General features: G+C 54.2%; 3 protein-coding genes across 3 annotated transcripts; 2 read left to right on the forward strand and 1 right to left on the reverse strand.

Annotated features, from left to right (window-relative positions):
* Positions 1–49: 49 nt before the first annotated feature.
* Positions 50–1,393, reverse strand: GLOTRDRAFT_128528 (uncharacterized protein; the record flags this gene model as incomplete). Its single annotated transcript, XM_007867102.1, has 1 exon — positions 50–1,393. The coding sequence occupies one exon, from the start codon at positions 1,391–1,393 to the stop codon at positions 50–52; it is 1,344 nt and encodes a 447-aa protein (XP_007865293.1).
* A 253-nt stretch (positions 1,394–1,646) lies between these two features.
* Positions 1,647–10,440, forward strand: GLOTRDRAFT_115782 (uncharacterized protein). The gene is made up of 22 exons (XM_007867103.1): positions 1,647–1,925; positions 1,975–2,079; positions 2,134–2,174; positions 2,233–2,509; positions 2,560–2,694; positions 2,747–2,831; positions 2,883–2,976; positions 3,027–3,466; positions 3,836–4,045; positions 4,106–4,336; positions 4,389–5,184; positions 5,237–5,897; positions 5,957–6,399; positions 6,452–7,064; positions 7,116–7,283; positions 7,342–9,076; positions 9,128–9,272; positions 9,328–9,396; positions 9,455–9,535; positions 9,590–9,803; positions 9,856–10,005; positions 10,062–10,440. The coding sequence occupies exons 1-22, from the start codon at positions 1,661–1,663 to the stop codon at positions 10,256–10,258; spliced, it is 7,155 nt and encodes a 2,384-aa protein (XP_007865294.1). The 5' UTR covers positions 1,647–1,660; the 3' UTR covers positions 10,259–10,440.
* Positions 10,441–11,572: 1,132 nt separating this feature from the next.
* GLOTRDRAFT_128531 (uncharacterized protein) lies at positions 11,573–12,286 on the forward strand (the record flags this gene model as incomplete). The annotated part of the gene is made up of 1 exon (XM_007867104.1): positions 11,573–12,286. One exon carries the CDS (start codon positions 11,573–11,575, stop codon positions 12,284–12,286), a length of 714 nt encoding a protein of 237 aa, XP_007865295.1.
* Between the last annotated feature and the right edge of the window lie 88 nt (positions 12,287–12,374).

Raw genomic sequence — 12,374 nt, forward strand, 5'->3', positions numbered from 1 at the left:
GCCTACATTCTACGGTGAGGCGAGAATACAGTAGAATAGAAGATACTACCTACGTAAGGAAATACGCTTCGACACCCGGAATTGAACCGTATCTGAATGCGTCGACCGCGATGGGCATTCCCTGGAGAACCTTGTAGAAAGGGGCCTTCCGCCGCCCGCCGTTCTGCTTGGTAGGCCGGAAGTTGCGGTCTTCGGCGATCGTCGCTTCTTTCCAGGCCTCGTTCTCCTTGTAGGAGGACATGAGCACCGAGAATGCATCAGAGCTGAGCTTGGGGTTAGGTTTATCACGTTTGGATGACGATGGGACGTTTGGTGGCGTGCGCAGGGAAGACAATGGCCGGAGAGGGGCAGAGGGTTCACTTGGCATGTCTACGTCTATTTCAACGTCCACCTCTTCCATGTCGTCAATGTCGCCTTCTTCTGGATCTGGATCCAATAGGGTCACCTCGTCGTCGCCGAGGCCCCATTCTTCGTTTATATCGAAGTAATCCATAATGAGGTCAACCCCCGACGAAGTGCTACTACACGGTGGCACGCCAGGCGGGCAGTCAGCTTCACTTCGATTCCGCAGAGCTGAAGAAGGCACAGAGGAGGCTGATCGAGCATTGATTTCCACCAGCGAGATGGGGCTCCTGATGTCTGACGCGCTTGGTTCCTCAACTAGTCTCTTCCCCAAAGCAGGGCTCGAAGGAGGCAGTAGAGTAGCTGGGAAACCAAATGGCGTATAACTGCCGGGGCCCGGCGAATGGTGCGGACTACGTCGAGTGGGAGAGCGATTGCCACAGGATTTACAACGGGTAGTCAGAACGGATGGCGTTCCGAAAGACGACCCAGACATGGTCAAAGAGCATTCATTAGATGAGCTGTCTGTCACTGAGGCGTAAGTCGCGGAATTTGTGAAGGGGGGAACGTCCGACGAAGCCGGAGCGGAGGAGGTTGGGCTGGAGATGCCAAGCAGAAGTATTGGCGTGCCAAAAGGCGAGCCACCGCGCGTATGCGACGTCAGAGGCACAGTGAGAGAGGCACTGGTAGCAGGTCTTTCTTCCTCGTTTACGAAAGATATGGATGGAGACCTGGATCGCTTGACTCTCTTGCCGCCACCGCTATTCTCTTCCGCAAGTACATCGCGCCCTCTGGCTGATGTGGTCGGCTGCGCTCTTGGTATCTGAGTGACCTCGCATAACTCAACATCTGAATCCGAGTCTATGACAATGATATCCTCGGGAGGGGGTCGCTCCTTCTGCTTCCCTTTAGCTTTCGGTTCGGACAACTTCGGCTTTGACGGCTTGGTTTGTGGCTTCTTGGATTGAACGGCCGACCGCCGACCGAAGAAATTGTGCAGGGTGGTCGACTGAGGCGCTTCACTTGTCCTCCTCTTCTTCGAGGCAGCCATATCGCCCGGAGGAATACAGCGATAGCAGATAAATTCAGAGAAATGTTTGAATCTGACTGAATGAAACACGACTGTGGCGTGAGAGTATGGATTCCTTGCGCGCCTCCGTACAGTTCCCGTGTACGTATCACTCCCTTCGGTCCTTCCCCAATATTAATGGCAGGTCTATATAGTAACAGGGGCGTTGTATGTCACCATTGCCCAGCCCTATGATCGCCTTATCAGCCGGGTTCTGTCCCGGTCTGTTATCGCTTCATCTGTACCACCATGGCCCCAGCGTTGACCATCCCTGAGCCTCTGCCCGACAACGCGAACATCAAGCATGAGGATACCCCGTCGGTGAGGGCTACTGCTATTCTGCATAGGACGCCCTGGAGGCCTCCTGTAGCGGTCGCTGCCGACGGACTGTATGTCACCCTGGAAGATGGTAGGACAGTCCTGGACGCGGTGGGAGGCGCGGCAGTTGCGTGCATTGGGAATGGCCATCCTGAGGTCAAGAAAGCTCTGAAAGAGCAGGTCGACAAGATGTCCTGTACGTCCTTTTTCCTGTTGCCAAAGATGCCTTCTGACCGATCCCCCAGATGTGTACAACATGCAGCTATCGAATGAACCGGCTGAGGCATTGGCAAGATTCTTGATCGATTCTGGCAAGGGAGCGTTCGAACTCTGCGGATTTGTTTCTGGAGGTCCGTGGCAACCGCTGGATCGGTGACGAGAAGCTGAGGATGTCACGTTCTTAGGTTCCGAGGCCATGGAAGGCGCCATCAAATTGGCCCAGCAAGTGAGCAACATGATCGATTGTGTATCTGGACTTAAATTGTCTAAACTGTCGTGCACAGTATTTCTACGAGACAAAGCAACCGAAGCGGAAGAACTTCATCGGTCGGCACTTGTCTTTCCACGGGAACACGGTCACGACTTTGTCTCTTGGGTACCACCCCACGCGTAGGGCACCATACGACGCCATAATAAACCACGAGAGATTCCACCATGTTTCTCCGGCATATGCGAAACGGTTTCAGAAGCCTGACGAGACCGAGGAACAATACGTCGAAAGACTGAGGCAAGAGCTCGAGGATAAGTTCCTTGAGCTGGGCCCGGACACCGTAGTTGCATGTGAGTGGTGTAATAAAGCGGATTCCATTGCGGTGTTTACTCTTCTCAAGTTGCTGCAGAGACGGTAGTTGGGGCTACCACTGGGGTTGTACCTGCGCCGAAAGGCTACTTCAAAGCGATGAAGTCGGTATGCGAGAAGTACGGCGCTTTGTTTATTCTGGATGAAGTGATGAGCGGCATGGGACGCGAGTAAAATTTCGCCGTCTTACGCGGACAAATAGCTAATGGGGGGATTAGGAATGGGTACCCTGCATGGCTGGGAAAGCTTTGGTGACGGCGTCGCACCCGACATCCAAGCGGTCGCGAAGGGACTTGGAGGAGGGTAAGTAAAGTGCACCCCTCTTAACTAACGTTTTCTGAACTGCATTTACAGCTATGCATCTATCGGTGCAGTCCTCATGTCTAAGCGCGTCGCGGATGGCTTGCGGGACAACAGTGGCTTCTGGAAACACGGCCACACATATCAGGTAGATGGACCGATGAAATTTCAATGGACCGAAGCTGAACATTGTGACAGGCCAATCCACTAGCATGTGCCGCCTCCTTGGCTGTGCAAAAGGTTATCGAGAAGGAGAACCTGCTCGAGAACTGCCGAGCTCAGGGAGAGTACCTTTCAGGTCTGCTACGGGAGCGCCTGCAGTCGCCGAACGCGCCCGCCGCCCCTTTCACGTTCGACATCCGCGGCAGTGGCGCGTTCTGGGGCATTGAGTTCGACTTTACCGGCCCCGAGGCTGCAAGAGTGGATTTCCGAGGCCATCAGTTTGCGATGCTCGTACAGGCGAGAGCGCTTGAGAAGGGCCTCGTTGTTATGGGCCTGACGGGCGGCGCGAACATAGAAGGCACGAAGGGCGATCACTGCATTATTTCTCCTGCATACAACGTCACGAAAGAACAGGTCGACACGATAGTGAACGTCTTTGTCGAGAGCGTCGAGGAGATATTGAAGGAATATTCGGTGTAGCGTTGCACCTGTAGACAGACTGCTGTGCGAGTGCCACAATTCGCTGACAAATACACACAAAATGGATATTGTTATGCCCCCGCTCGGCGCGCATCTCCGCTCGAATCTCGTGGCCCTCAACCCTTACAAGTGGCCGCATTTGTACAAGAGTCGGCGCAGACTGAGCACGCCAGGGCGCAGGCCGCACTTGTACTGAACGTGCAACATTCACAATCGATGGCTGGCTGCGTTCACTAAATGGACTTACAACCTACGCAACACCCAGAAGCCATCAGCAGCGCCAGTCCATCGTCTTCGCAGTCGACTCAGCCACAGCCAGCGTCTTCGTCATCCGAGATCCCGAGGGGTGTGCGGTCCAGCGCCAGAGTCAAGGCCGCAAAACAGAAGGAGAAAGAGAAGGGTAAGGAACGCGATTCTACCGAGCAGTCGTCTTCCTCTGCAGCTACATCCGACGTCTCGCGGCCGACGCGCGCTAGTAATAGTGCTTCCGTACTGAAGCGTGCCCGAGAACGCAGCACCGGCAAGGGAAAAGCGAAAGAGTCCGCTGACGAAGCGTCCGCGCGCGCAAACAAGAAGTGAGTCTTTGTGTGGCTCCCAGCATCCTGGTTACTTACCGCATCCATGCACACGGACAGGGCTCGTCGTGCCACGTTCCCAACTGCAAACCCAGGAGTAACTATCAACGAACCCGAGCGGGATACCAAGGGAAAGAAGCGCGCAGCACCTGAAGGTAATTTTGAGGAGGAACCCTCCACCGCGACCGCGTCTGCGCCGAGCAAACGTCTCCGAGCCACTAGCGCATACTCCTTACGATCTAGAGCCGATTCCAGCACTTCATCCCCCGTCGAAATGCCCAAGAAGATGAGGTGAGAGTTGCTTCTCATCGACTCGGCTTTTGCTTACGTCCTCCCTTTACAGCCGATCTCTCACCGCAAAGGGAAAGGCACCCACAAAGTCGAAAGCTATGGCCGTAGCAAGCTCCTCGCGTGCGGAGGACGAGGATGTGGAGATGATGAGTGCAGAGCTCAAGCGAGAGAACTCTGAGTACGATGACCATATGCAGGAAGACCATGAAGAGGACGACGAACACCAGGAGAGTGGTGACGACCACTGCGAACCGGATGTAGAAGAGCCTGGTGGAGAAGACGATGAAGGCGAGCTCCCGAGAGACGATAGCCGTGGCCCAGGAGGTCTGGACGAGTCCGCGGCAATGGCGATCTTTGGCGACTTCAGAGGTTTCGGCTCGTACATGATGGGCTTATCCTCACGGCTAAAGACCATGCTGAACAACATCAAGATGACTGCTGATCCCACCACGCGTCTCGTAACCTTGCAGGAACTCAGCGAGCTTCTCAGTATCAGCACAGAAGATACTCTGGCTGGCTCATTCCAGGTGGAACAGTACGTGGCTGCCCTGGTTAGGATTCTAGGTGGCTCTGGCAACGATGAAGACGATGAGGATGGGAATGAAGACAGGGACGACCAGGATGAAGACGCCGCGCTCGCAGCTGCCCTAGCTATGAGCACTGGGGGCTCGACTTTCCAAGGCGATGAGAATCTGGAGGCCCAAGTGCTGGCATGCCGATGCCTGGCGAATCTGATGGAAGCCTTACCTGGTGTCGCTCACACTGTCGTTTACCACGGGGCAATACCTGTGCTCTGTAGCAAGTTGATCGAGATATCTTACATCGACCTGGCCGAGCAGACGTTGAGTGTGAGTACTATTTCTTCCCATTTTCACGTCACTTTCTCATTTGTGTGCACAGACTCTGGAGAAGATATCGGAGGAATTTCCCAGTTCAATCGTTCGCGAGGGTGGTCTGGCTGCACTTCTGAACTATCTTGACTTCTTTTCAATTGCCGTCCAGCGGACCGCTTTGCAAGCTGCATCCAACTGCTGTCGGAATATTTCACCCGAACACTTCCCTATGATCCGCGGTGTTTGGCCCATCATACGAAACTGCTTGTCGTACTCCGACCAGCGTCTAGTCGAGTTCGCCTGTCTCTGCGTCATCCGCGTCATCGACTCGTACTACCGTTCTTTCCCAGAGAATCTCGAGGCACTCGTCGACACTGAACTCATCAAAGCTGTCAACCTGTTACTGTTGCCTGCTGGTGGATCTCCCTTGATCGCACCAAACACGTTCACGCTCTTGCTTCGCGCTTTGGCAACCTCGGCTCGATCAAGTCCCAAGATCGCTGTAGCTTTACTGGAAGCCGACATCGTAGATACGTTGTATCAGATATTGACTGGCGTACTCCCCTCGACACATCAGAGTGATGAACAGGGGAACGCAAGCAGTGGACAGGGTCTTGGCGGAGGCGTCGCAGACATGACAGTTATGCAAAACCTTGCTCACAGGCCGAAGGAGCAGGTCGAGGAAGCACTCAGTCTCGTGTCGGAATTGATGCCGCCCTTACCCAAAGGTGAGTGTCCCGGTTATCTTCGGTATTGTTAATATGTGGAATGCTTATGCCTCATGCAGACGGTGTCTTTGACCACAAAGGATATACAGAGAAGTCGTTGGCTAGGATGGTAAAGGCGAAAGCTAAGGCCGAACGAGCGGCAGCTCGTCAGCAAGCACAAGCAACGCTGAACGCTATTGTCGGTTTATCCACTCCGAGCGGATCGGGCCCTGTCACGCCGGCAGCCGAGGACCATCCAGCGGGGGATGCAACCCCGATGGACGTTCAGGATGGTGAGGATGGTGGAAGTGCGGCACCTCCAGCCAAGGAACCTGTTCCCGACCGGACGGAGCTGTTACGCTCCAAACCTGTTGTTGTTGGACGTTTCATGGAGCTGATTGTTCCCGTCCTTGTCGACATCTACGCTGCGAGTGTCAGCCCGTCTGTCCGAATCAAGACGTTGACTGGCTTACTCAAAGCTGTCAGCTTCCTTGACGAGACCGAGCTGAGGGCTGTCCTGACGGTAGGCTTGACTTACTGCTATCCGTAGCCTGACATTGACCAATTCGCCGTAGTCCGTCCCAATAGCCAGCTTCTCCTCATCAGTGCTCTCTGCCAGGGATCACCCGACGCTTGTGATCGCGGCCTTGCAACTGATCGAGTTGCTTCTGGTCAAGCTCCCCGGAGAGTATCGGCCGGCCTTCAGAAGGGAGGGTGTCTTCCACGAAATTGAGGCTCTGGCCTCCCGTAATTTGATTTCGCCGGCGAAGTCAAAGGATAAGGACAAAGACAAGGAGAAGGAAGTATCTGATACCCCCTTGGTCGATGCTCCAGCGCCTCCGCCGATGCATATGCCCGCTGCTCTCGTCTCTTCCATCCCTGGTTATAAGAAGCTATCGTCGCTTTCTCTCGACCCTGAAGATGCTATCACGCTGCGGGCTCGGGTTTTACGCTTCAAGTACCTGAGCTCGGGCGCAGACGAAGCGGGTGATAACGTCCTTGCTAACCTTCGTCGTTTCGTGGCTCGTTTGTCAAGTAGCGACGCTTCGGAGACCGAACTCACCACCATCCTTGAGGAGCTTGCGCATCTATTCATTTCGCCCAAGTCATCTGTATCTAGCTTTGAACTACTTCAAAGCGGGGTAGTTGATGGCTTGCTAGCTTTTGCGACAGAGGAAGGTCGAAGTGGTAAGAGCCCAGTCGATCGTGAAATAATTAAGTACTCATATAGTGTTCCAGTGAGCACCTCGCGGCGCCGTGAGCTGCTGTTCAGGGCGTTCTCTCTATCGGATAGCAAAGCTGCGTCTTCTACGTCCGCACCGCTCACCGTGCTGGTGAAGAAGCTGCAGGAATGCCTTACGCGGATGGAGCCCTTTGAAGTCACTACTGTTTCTCAGGGTATCGATGGTGCGCGTGGACTTTCTTCAGCATGTCTTCGACGCCACTGACAAACGGGTATCTGTAGATTCGAAACGTAGTTCCCCGTCCCTCCTGGCTCGGCAATTACGTCTGCGTCTGGTGGCTGCGGAAGACTCAGATATTCCTCGGAACCTCAATAACATTGTAGTTTCAATCCACGCAATAGCTACATTCCAGGCTCTGCACGATTACCTTCGGCCTCGTGTTGCCGGCATTATGGGAGGCGGGTCTCGATTGTCAGGGATGCTTGCTGCTTTAGCTGCCTCTGGTCTTTCGCCTGGTTTCGCTGGCCGGTCGCTCGCGGCCGAGCCCAGGGCTCCTCGGCTCCCAGAAGCATCGTCCACACGTGATCCTGCCCCTGCTTCGTCTTCGACGGACCAAGCGTCCGCTGAAGCTGCCGTAGGTCGTCGGCGAAGCTTGCGTCTTAGTGCTAAGAAGCAGGGCGCCGCTGCCGCGGCTGAGAGTGGCGCGGCGGATGCTGTGTCGGACTCAGGCGCTGCAGAATCGACGGCGCCCTCAGAGCCTCCCGTATCACAAGCGTCTGCGACTGCAGCGTCTTCTGCGGGGGAGCCAGCTCCTAGTGAGACGCTTGTAAATGAGGAGGATGAGTTTGCTGCAGACTTTACTGATGACGAGGTTGACGCCGAAGTCTTTGACGAGGAGATGGACGAGGAGCACACAGTCTCCGAAGAGAAGACTGTCACCCTCTCTGTTTCAGGGGATGGTTCCAAGGTAGAGGCGCAAACCCCAGAAGGCACCCGGATAGCTACGCCCAACCCAGCCAAGGAGCCTATTCCAACATCTGTTTCAAGAGGAGCTCCGAGTACCAGGTCATATGCTGCTGCACTGAAGACTAAACCCACCGACTGGCACTTGGAGTTCTCAATGGATGATCACCCTCTCCCGTTGGACCTCACTATCTACGGTGCGATCCATCAACATGAGGTGCGTAAGAAATCAGGGCCGGCCGTCCCACCCAGTCTTGTATGGCAAGGCATATACACTGTGAAGTTCAAGAAAGTCCCTGGACCTTTACCCTCGAATGAATCTCGAGGCGACGGTGATCTGTCGTCGAAGAGTCGCTCGTCAAGTCCAACTCTCTCTTCGCTTCCTGAGGATGCACCCCATACCAACATTCTGAGGCTTCTGCGCGTGCTACATCAGCTAAATGCTTCCGAAGCTGAGCGATCCAGATACGACGGGCCCAGGCGCTCCCTCCCTGAATCGTCTTTCGTCAACAACAAGCTGACAGCAAAATTGACTCGTCAACTAGAGGAGCCCATGATCGTGGCTAGTTCATGCTTACCTGACTGGGCGCTGGACCTCCCTGTGCATTTCCCTTTCCTTTTCCCCTTCGCCACTCGTTACAATTTCTTGCAGTCGACATCGTTCGGTTACGCGCGTCTTATTCTGAAATGGCAAACCCAACAGAGTCGCGGCCAGGACAGCTCTAGGCGAGACGATAGCATCGCTTTCTTAGGACGGCTACAGCGTCAGAAAGTCAGGATCTCCCGCAAACATATCTTGGAGTCTGCGGTCAAAGTTTTCGAGCTTTACGGGTCCTCTTCTTCCATCCTAGAAGTCGAATACTTTGAGGAAGTTGGCACGGGTCTCGGACCGACTCTAGAGTTCTACTCGCTCGTGTCTAAGGAGTTTGCAAGGCGAGACCTAAAAATATGGCGTGATGAGGACCCAACAAACCCTGGCGTTTATGTTCACCACCCCAGTGGATTATTCCCTGCTCCCATCAGCTCAGACGATATCGCAAACGATGGAGGACAGTAAGTGCACATATGTTACTCTGGTGGTGTGGAGTCTCATCGATTCGGTAGGAAACGTACCCACATCTTCCGCGTGATTGGGCAGTTTGTAGCCAAGGCTATGTTAGACTCTCGGATCATAGACTTGTCGTTCAACAAGATCTTTGTTAAGCTCGTGCTCGGAGAGCATGTTCCGCTGACCGTTGAATCATTGAAGGTGAGTTTGTACCCTGCAGTATCGCTGATAGAGTTGATTAAGCAACCATATGTAGCACGTTGACGTTGAATTGGCCCAGTCATTGATCAAACTACGTAGTTTAGCATCGTCAGCCGGAAGCAAGGTAGGGATTTTGCCCCTCTTGCTTGTATAATTGTCTAACACGGGTACTCTGTATCAAGCAGAAACTCGTTCAGGAATCTGTGAGCGTAGAAGACCTCGCTCTTGACTTCACGGTTCCCGGTTATGACATCGAGTTGCGAGTAAGTGAATCTCCCCCTGGAATCTCTCGACCGAGACTAAGTCAATGATTTCAGCCTGGTGGCAGGGAGATTCCTGTTACCTCTGACAATGTGGAGGATTACATCGAGGCCGTCATTGATGCTATCATCGGTAAAGGCGTCCAGCGCCAAGCTAAAGCCCTGCGAGATGGATTTTCGAAGGTGTTCCCCATATCCGATTTGCAGGCCTTCTCTGCCGACGAATTGGTGATGCTCTTTGGAAACTCCGATGAGGACTGGAGTATCGAAAGTAAGTTGTGCTTTCTAGCAAAGGTCTTCAAGTGCTGACACCGTGTCCGTAGCTTTGAGTGAGGCGCTGAAGGCTGATCATGGCTTCAACGTCGAGAGTCGGGCTATCCGCAATCTACTCGAGATCATGTCAGAGTTCGATGCCCCAAGTCGTCGAGAATACCTCCAGTTCATCACTGGTAGTCCAAAGCTACCCATAGGTGGTAAGTTTTTTGCCGTTGCCGTCTGTCTCGACCTGTCTGACACTGGCTGCCTTCAGGATTCCGCGGTCTCAATCCTCCGCTTACCGTAGTGAGGAAGCCGCACGAAGCTCCACTGACGGCCGACGACTATCTGCCGAGTGTTATGACTTGCGTAAATTATCTCAAGTTGCCCGACTACACGACCAAGGCTATCATGCGGGAGAAGCTGCTTATTGCTATGAGAGAGGGTGTGGGGAGTTTCCACCTATCATAGTAGATTCAAGACATGCCTTATGTACGGTATTTTTGTTCTCTTTCTTGTACACCTATCGCATTCGTTACGCCATCGCATTCCTCCATGTGCTTCTATCGTCATGTTTATTAGAGTGCATCTTACATAGGCAATCATTCACAAGGACTTTGCATATCTTGACAAACTCGATTTGTTGAGCGTCAGCTGCCTACTCGCAGCTGCGTTACATATCGATTCGTTGAGCCGAAGATATGGAGTCACGACGTCGTAGGCACAGACTGTCCGAGCGAGCTTCACCTTCCATCAACTGAAGGCCACCTATATAGCTAACACGTATGCGCGAGCCAATGAGAGTGCGTCCTGGCTTCACCATCTGGCTTGACTATCGCCACCGGCCCTTCCATCCGCCGCAGTACTACATACTATAGTACTAGTACTAGTAGTCTACTACTAGTCATGATCTGCATTGGCTGGTTGATGCGACGCTGCGTATGACTTCCCATCAATATATAATCCCTCACAATCCGAGTTTGATATCCGCCATTCTCGTCAACCGTGGACAGCTTGAATATGTCACCGTTACTAATCAACAAGGATGTGGTCAGGAAGGCAGGCGAGTATACAACTTGCTCGCGTGGCAATTGCTATCCTGAACGGAATATCAGGCATACTGGAGCCCTTTCACATTACCAGGACAGCTCTGGACATGGACAATTGCGTAGTGGTCTCGGCGCGCTACGTCTTCCCAGCGGACGCGCCATTCCAGACTCTGGCACCGTCCGTCCTCTACCCCGCTCTCGCCAAACTCATCAAATCCACCGGTGCCCTATGCGTCTGTGTCGCATACTCCCCCTCCGCGTTCAAGAAGCCCGGCTTTGTCCCTCTGCACAGCATCAACCTCGACAAGGTCGTGCAGTTCACGCACGACCCAACCTCGCTGCAGGACGTCCTCGAGCAGTAGATAGCCGTGCCCTTTGACATCAACGCAACAGACAGGCCCCTCTGGCGACTGACAGTGCTGTAGGACAACACAGTCGTCTTTGCCTACCAGCACGGCATCGGCGACGGCCTCAGCGGTCGTGCCTTCCACCTTTGCCTGCTAGAGGCCCTCCGCGCCACCTCCGTCGAGTCCCAGTGAAAGTCAGAGTTGGCAAGCCCAATCGTAGATATACCGGCGACCGTCAGCCTGGTCCCCCCCCAGTCGAGAAACTGACCAAGGTCTCAGTCTCTTTCAAACAGCTTTTGCACATAGTATTCCCGCACTCCCGTTCGCCAAATACATGGAGAGGCAACACTGTCGTGCCGCGGAGCCCATGGCAGAAGGCATACGCCCGTATGTTTTCCTATAGCCACGCCGACGCGCAAACCCTCGCCGCTCTCTCCCGATCCCACAGCACAACGATTACAGGCGCGCTCCACGTCGTCGCTGCGCAGGCGCTCGCGCGCGTCCTCACACCCCTTAACCTCTCCGGAAAGTACGACTCTGTTCCGTTCCAAATCCCCACGTCCCTGCGTCCACTCACGAACCAGCCGCCCACCGCGTTCTGCGACCACGTCTCTATCTACCCCTTCATTTGCCCAATCCCTGAGGCGCACTCGATGGACGACCCGTTCATGTTCGAGAATGTATTCTGGCAGGCCGCTAGGGACCTCTCCGCTAAGCTCCGCACGTCACGCGACAAGAGCCTCTCGAGTATCGCGAGCCTGCACTTTGTCGCGCTCGTCGGTGGGTACAGGAAGTTCTTCAAGGGCAAGTTGCACAAAGAGCGCGAAGGCGGGCTCTCGCTGGCCAACTTGGGTGTTTTCTCAATGAGCCATATACCTAGTCTCGGGGAATCCGCATGGGCCATAGCGGATATGGCGTTCACGCAGGAGGACGGGGTCGTGGGGTCGCCAATCAGGATCAATATAATCGGCGGAGGAGATGGGAGTTTGACGATCGCACGCGGCTGGAGCGATTCTCAAGTGCTGGAGTCCCTAGGGGAGAGCTTCGACGAAAGGTTTGACGAAGGGGCAAGGTCCCTAATCGCCTCGAAGTCAGAATCGTGACTGGTACGGTGCTCGCGCATCTTCCGATACCCTCTGCCTTCACATGGCTTGCATACAGTGTTCCTGCGTGAACCGGTTTCGAGGCGTG

The sequence above is a fragment of the Gloeophyllum trabeum genome (genome assembly GCF_000344685.1).
Source record: "Gloeophyllum trabeum ATCC 11539 unplaced genomic scaffold GLOTRscaffold_00005, whole genome shotgun sequence".
Classification (NCBI taxonomy): domain Eukaryota; kingdom Fungi; phylum Basidiomycota; class Agaricomycetes; order Gloeophyllales; family Gloeophyllaceae; genus Gloeophyllum; species Gloeophyllum trabeum.

Coding starts and splice junctions, on each gene's coding strand:
- GLOTRDRAFT_115782 (XM_007867103.1), top strand. CDS start 1,661: ATGGCCCCAGCGTTGACCATCCCTGAGCCTCTGCCCGACAACGCGAAC. Junction 2,977..3,026: donor AACACGGCCACACATATCAG/GTAGATGGACCG, acceptor ACATTGTGACAG/GCCAATCCACTAGCATGTGC. Junction 5,898..5,956: donor GATGCCGCCCTTACCCAAAG/GTGAGTGTCCCG, acceptor TGCCTCATGCAG/ACGGTGTCTTTGACCACAAA.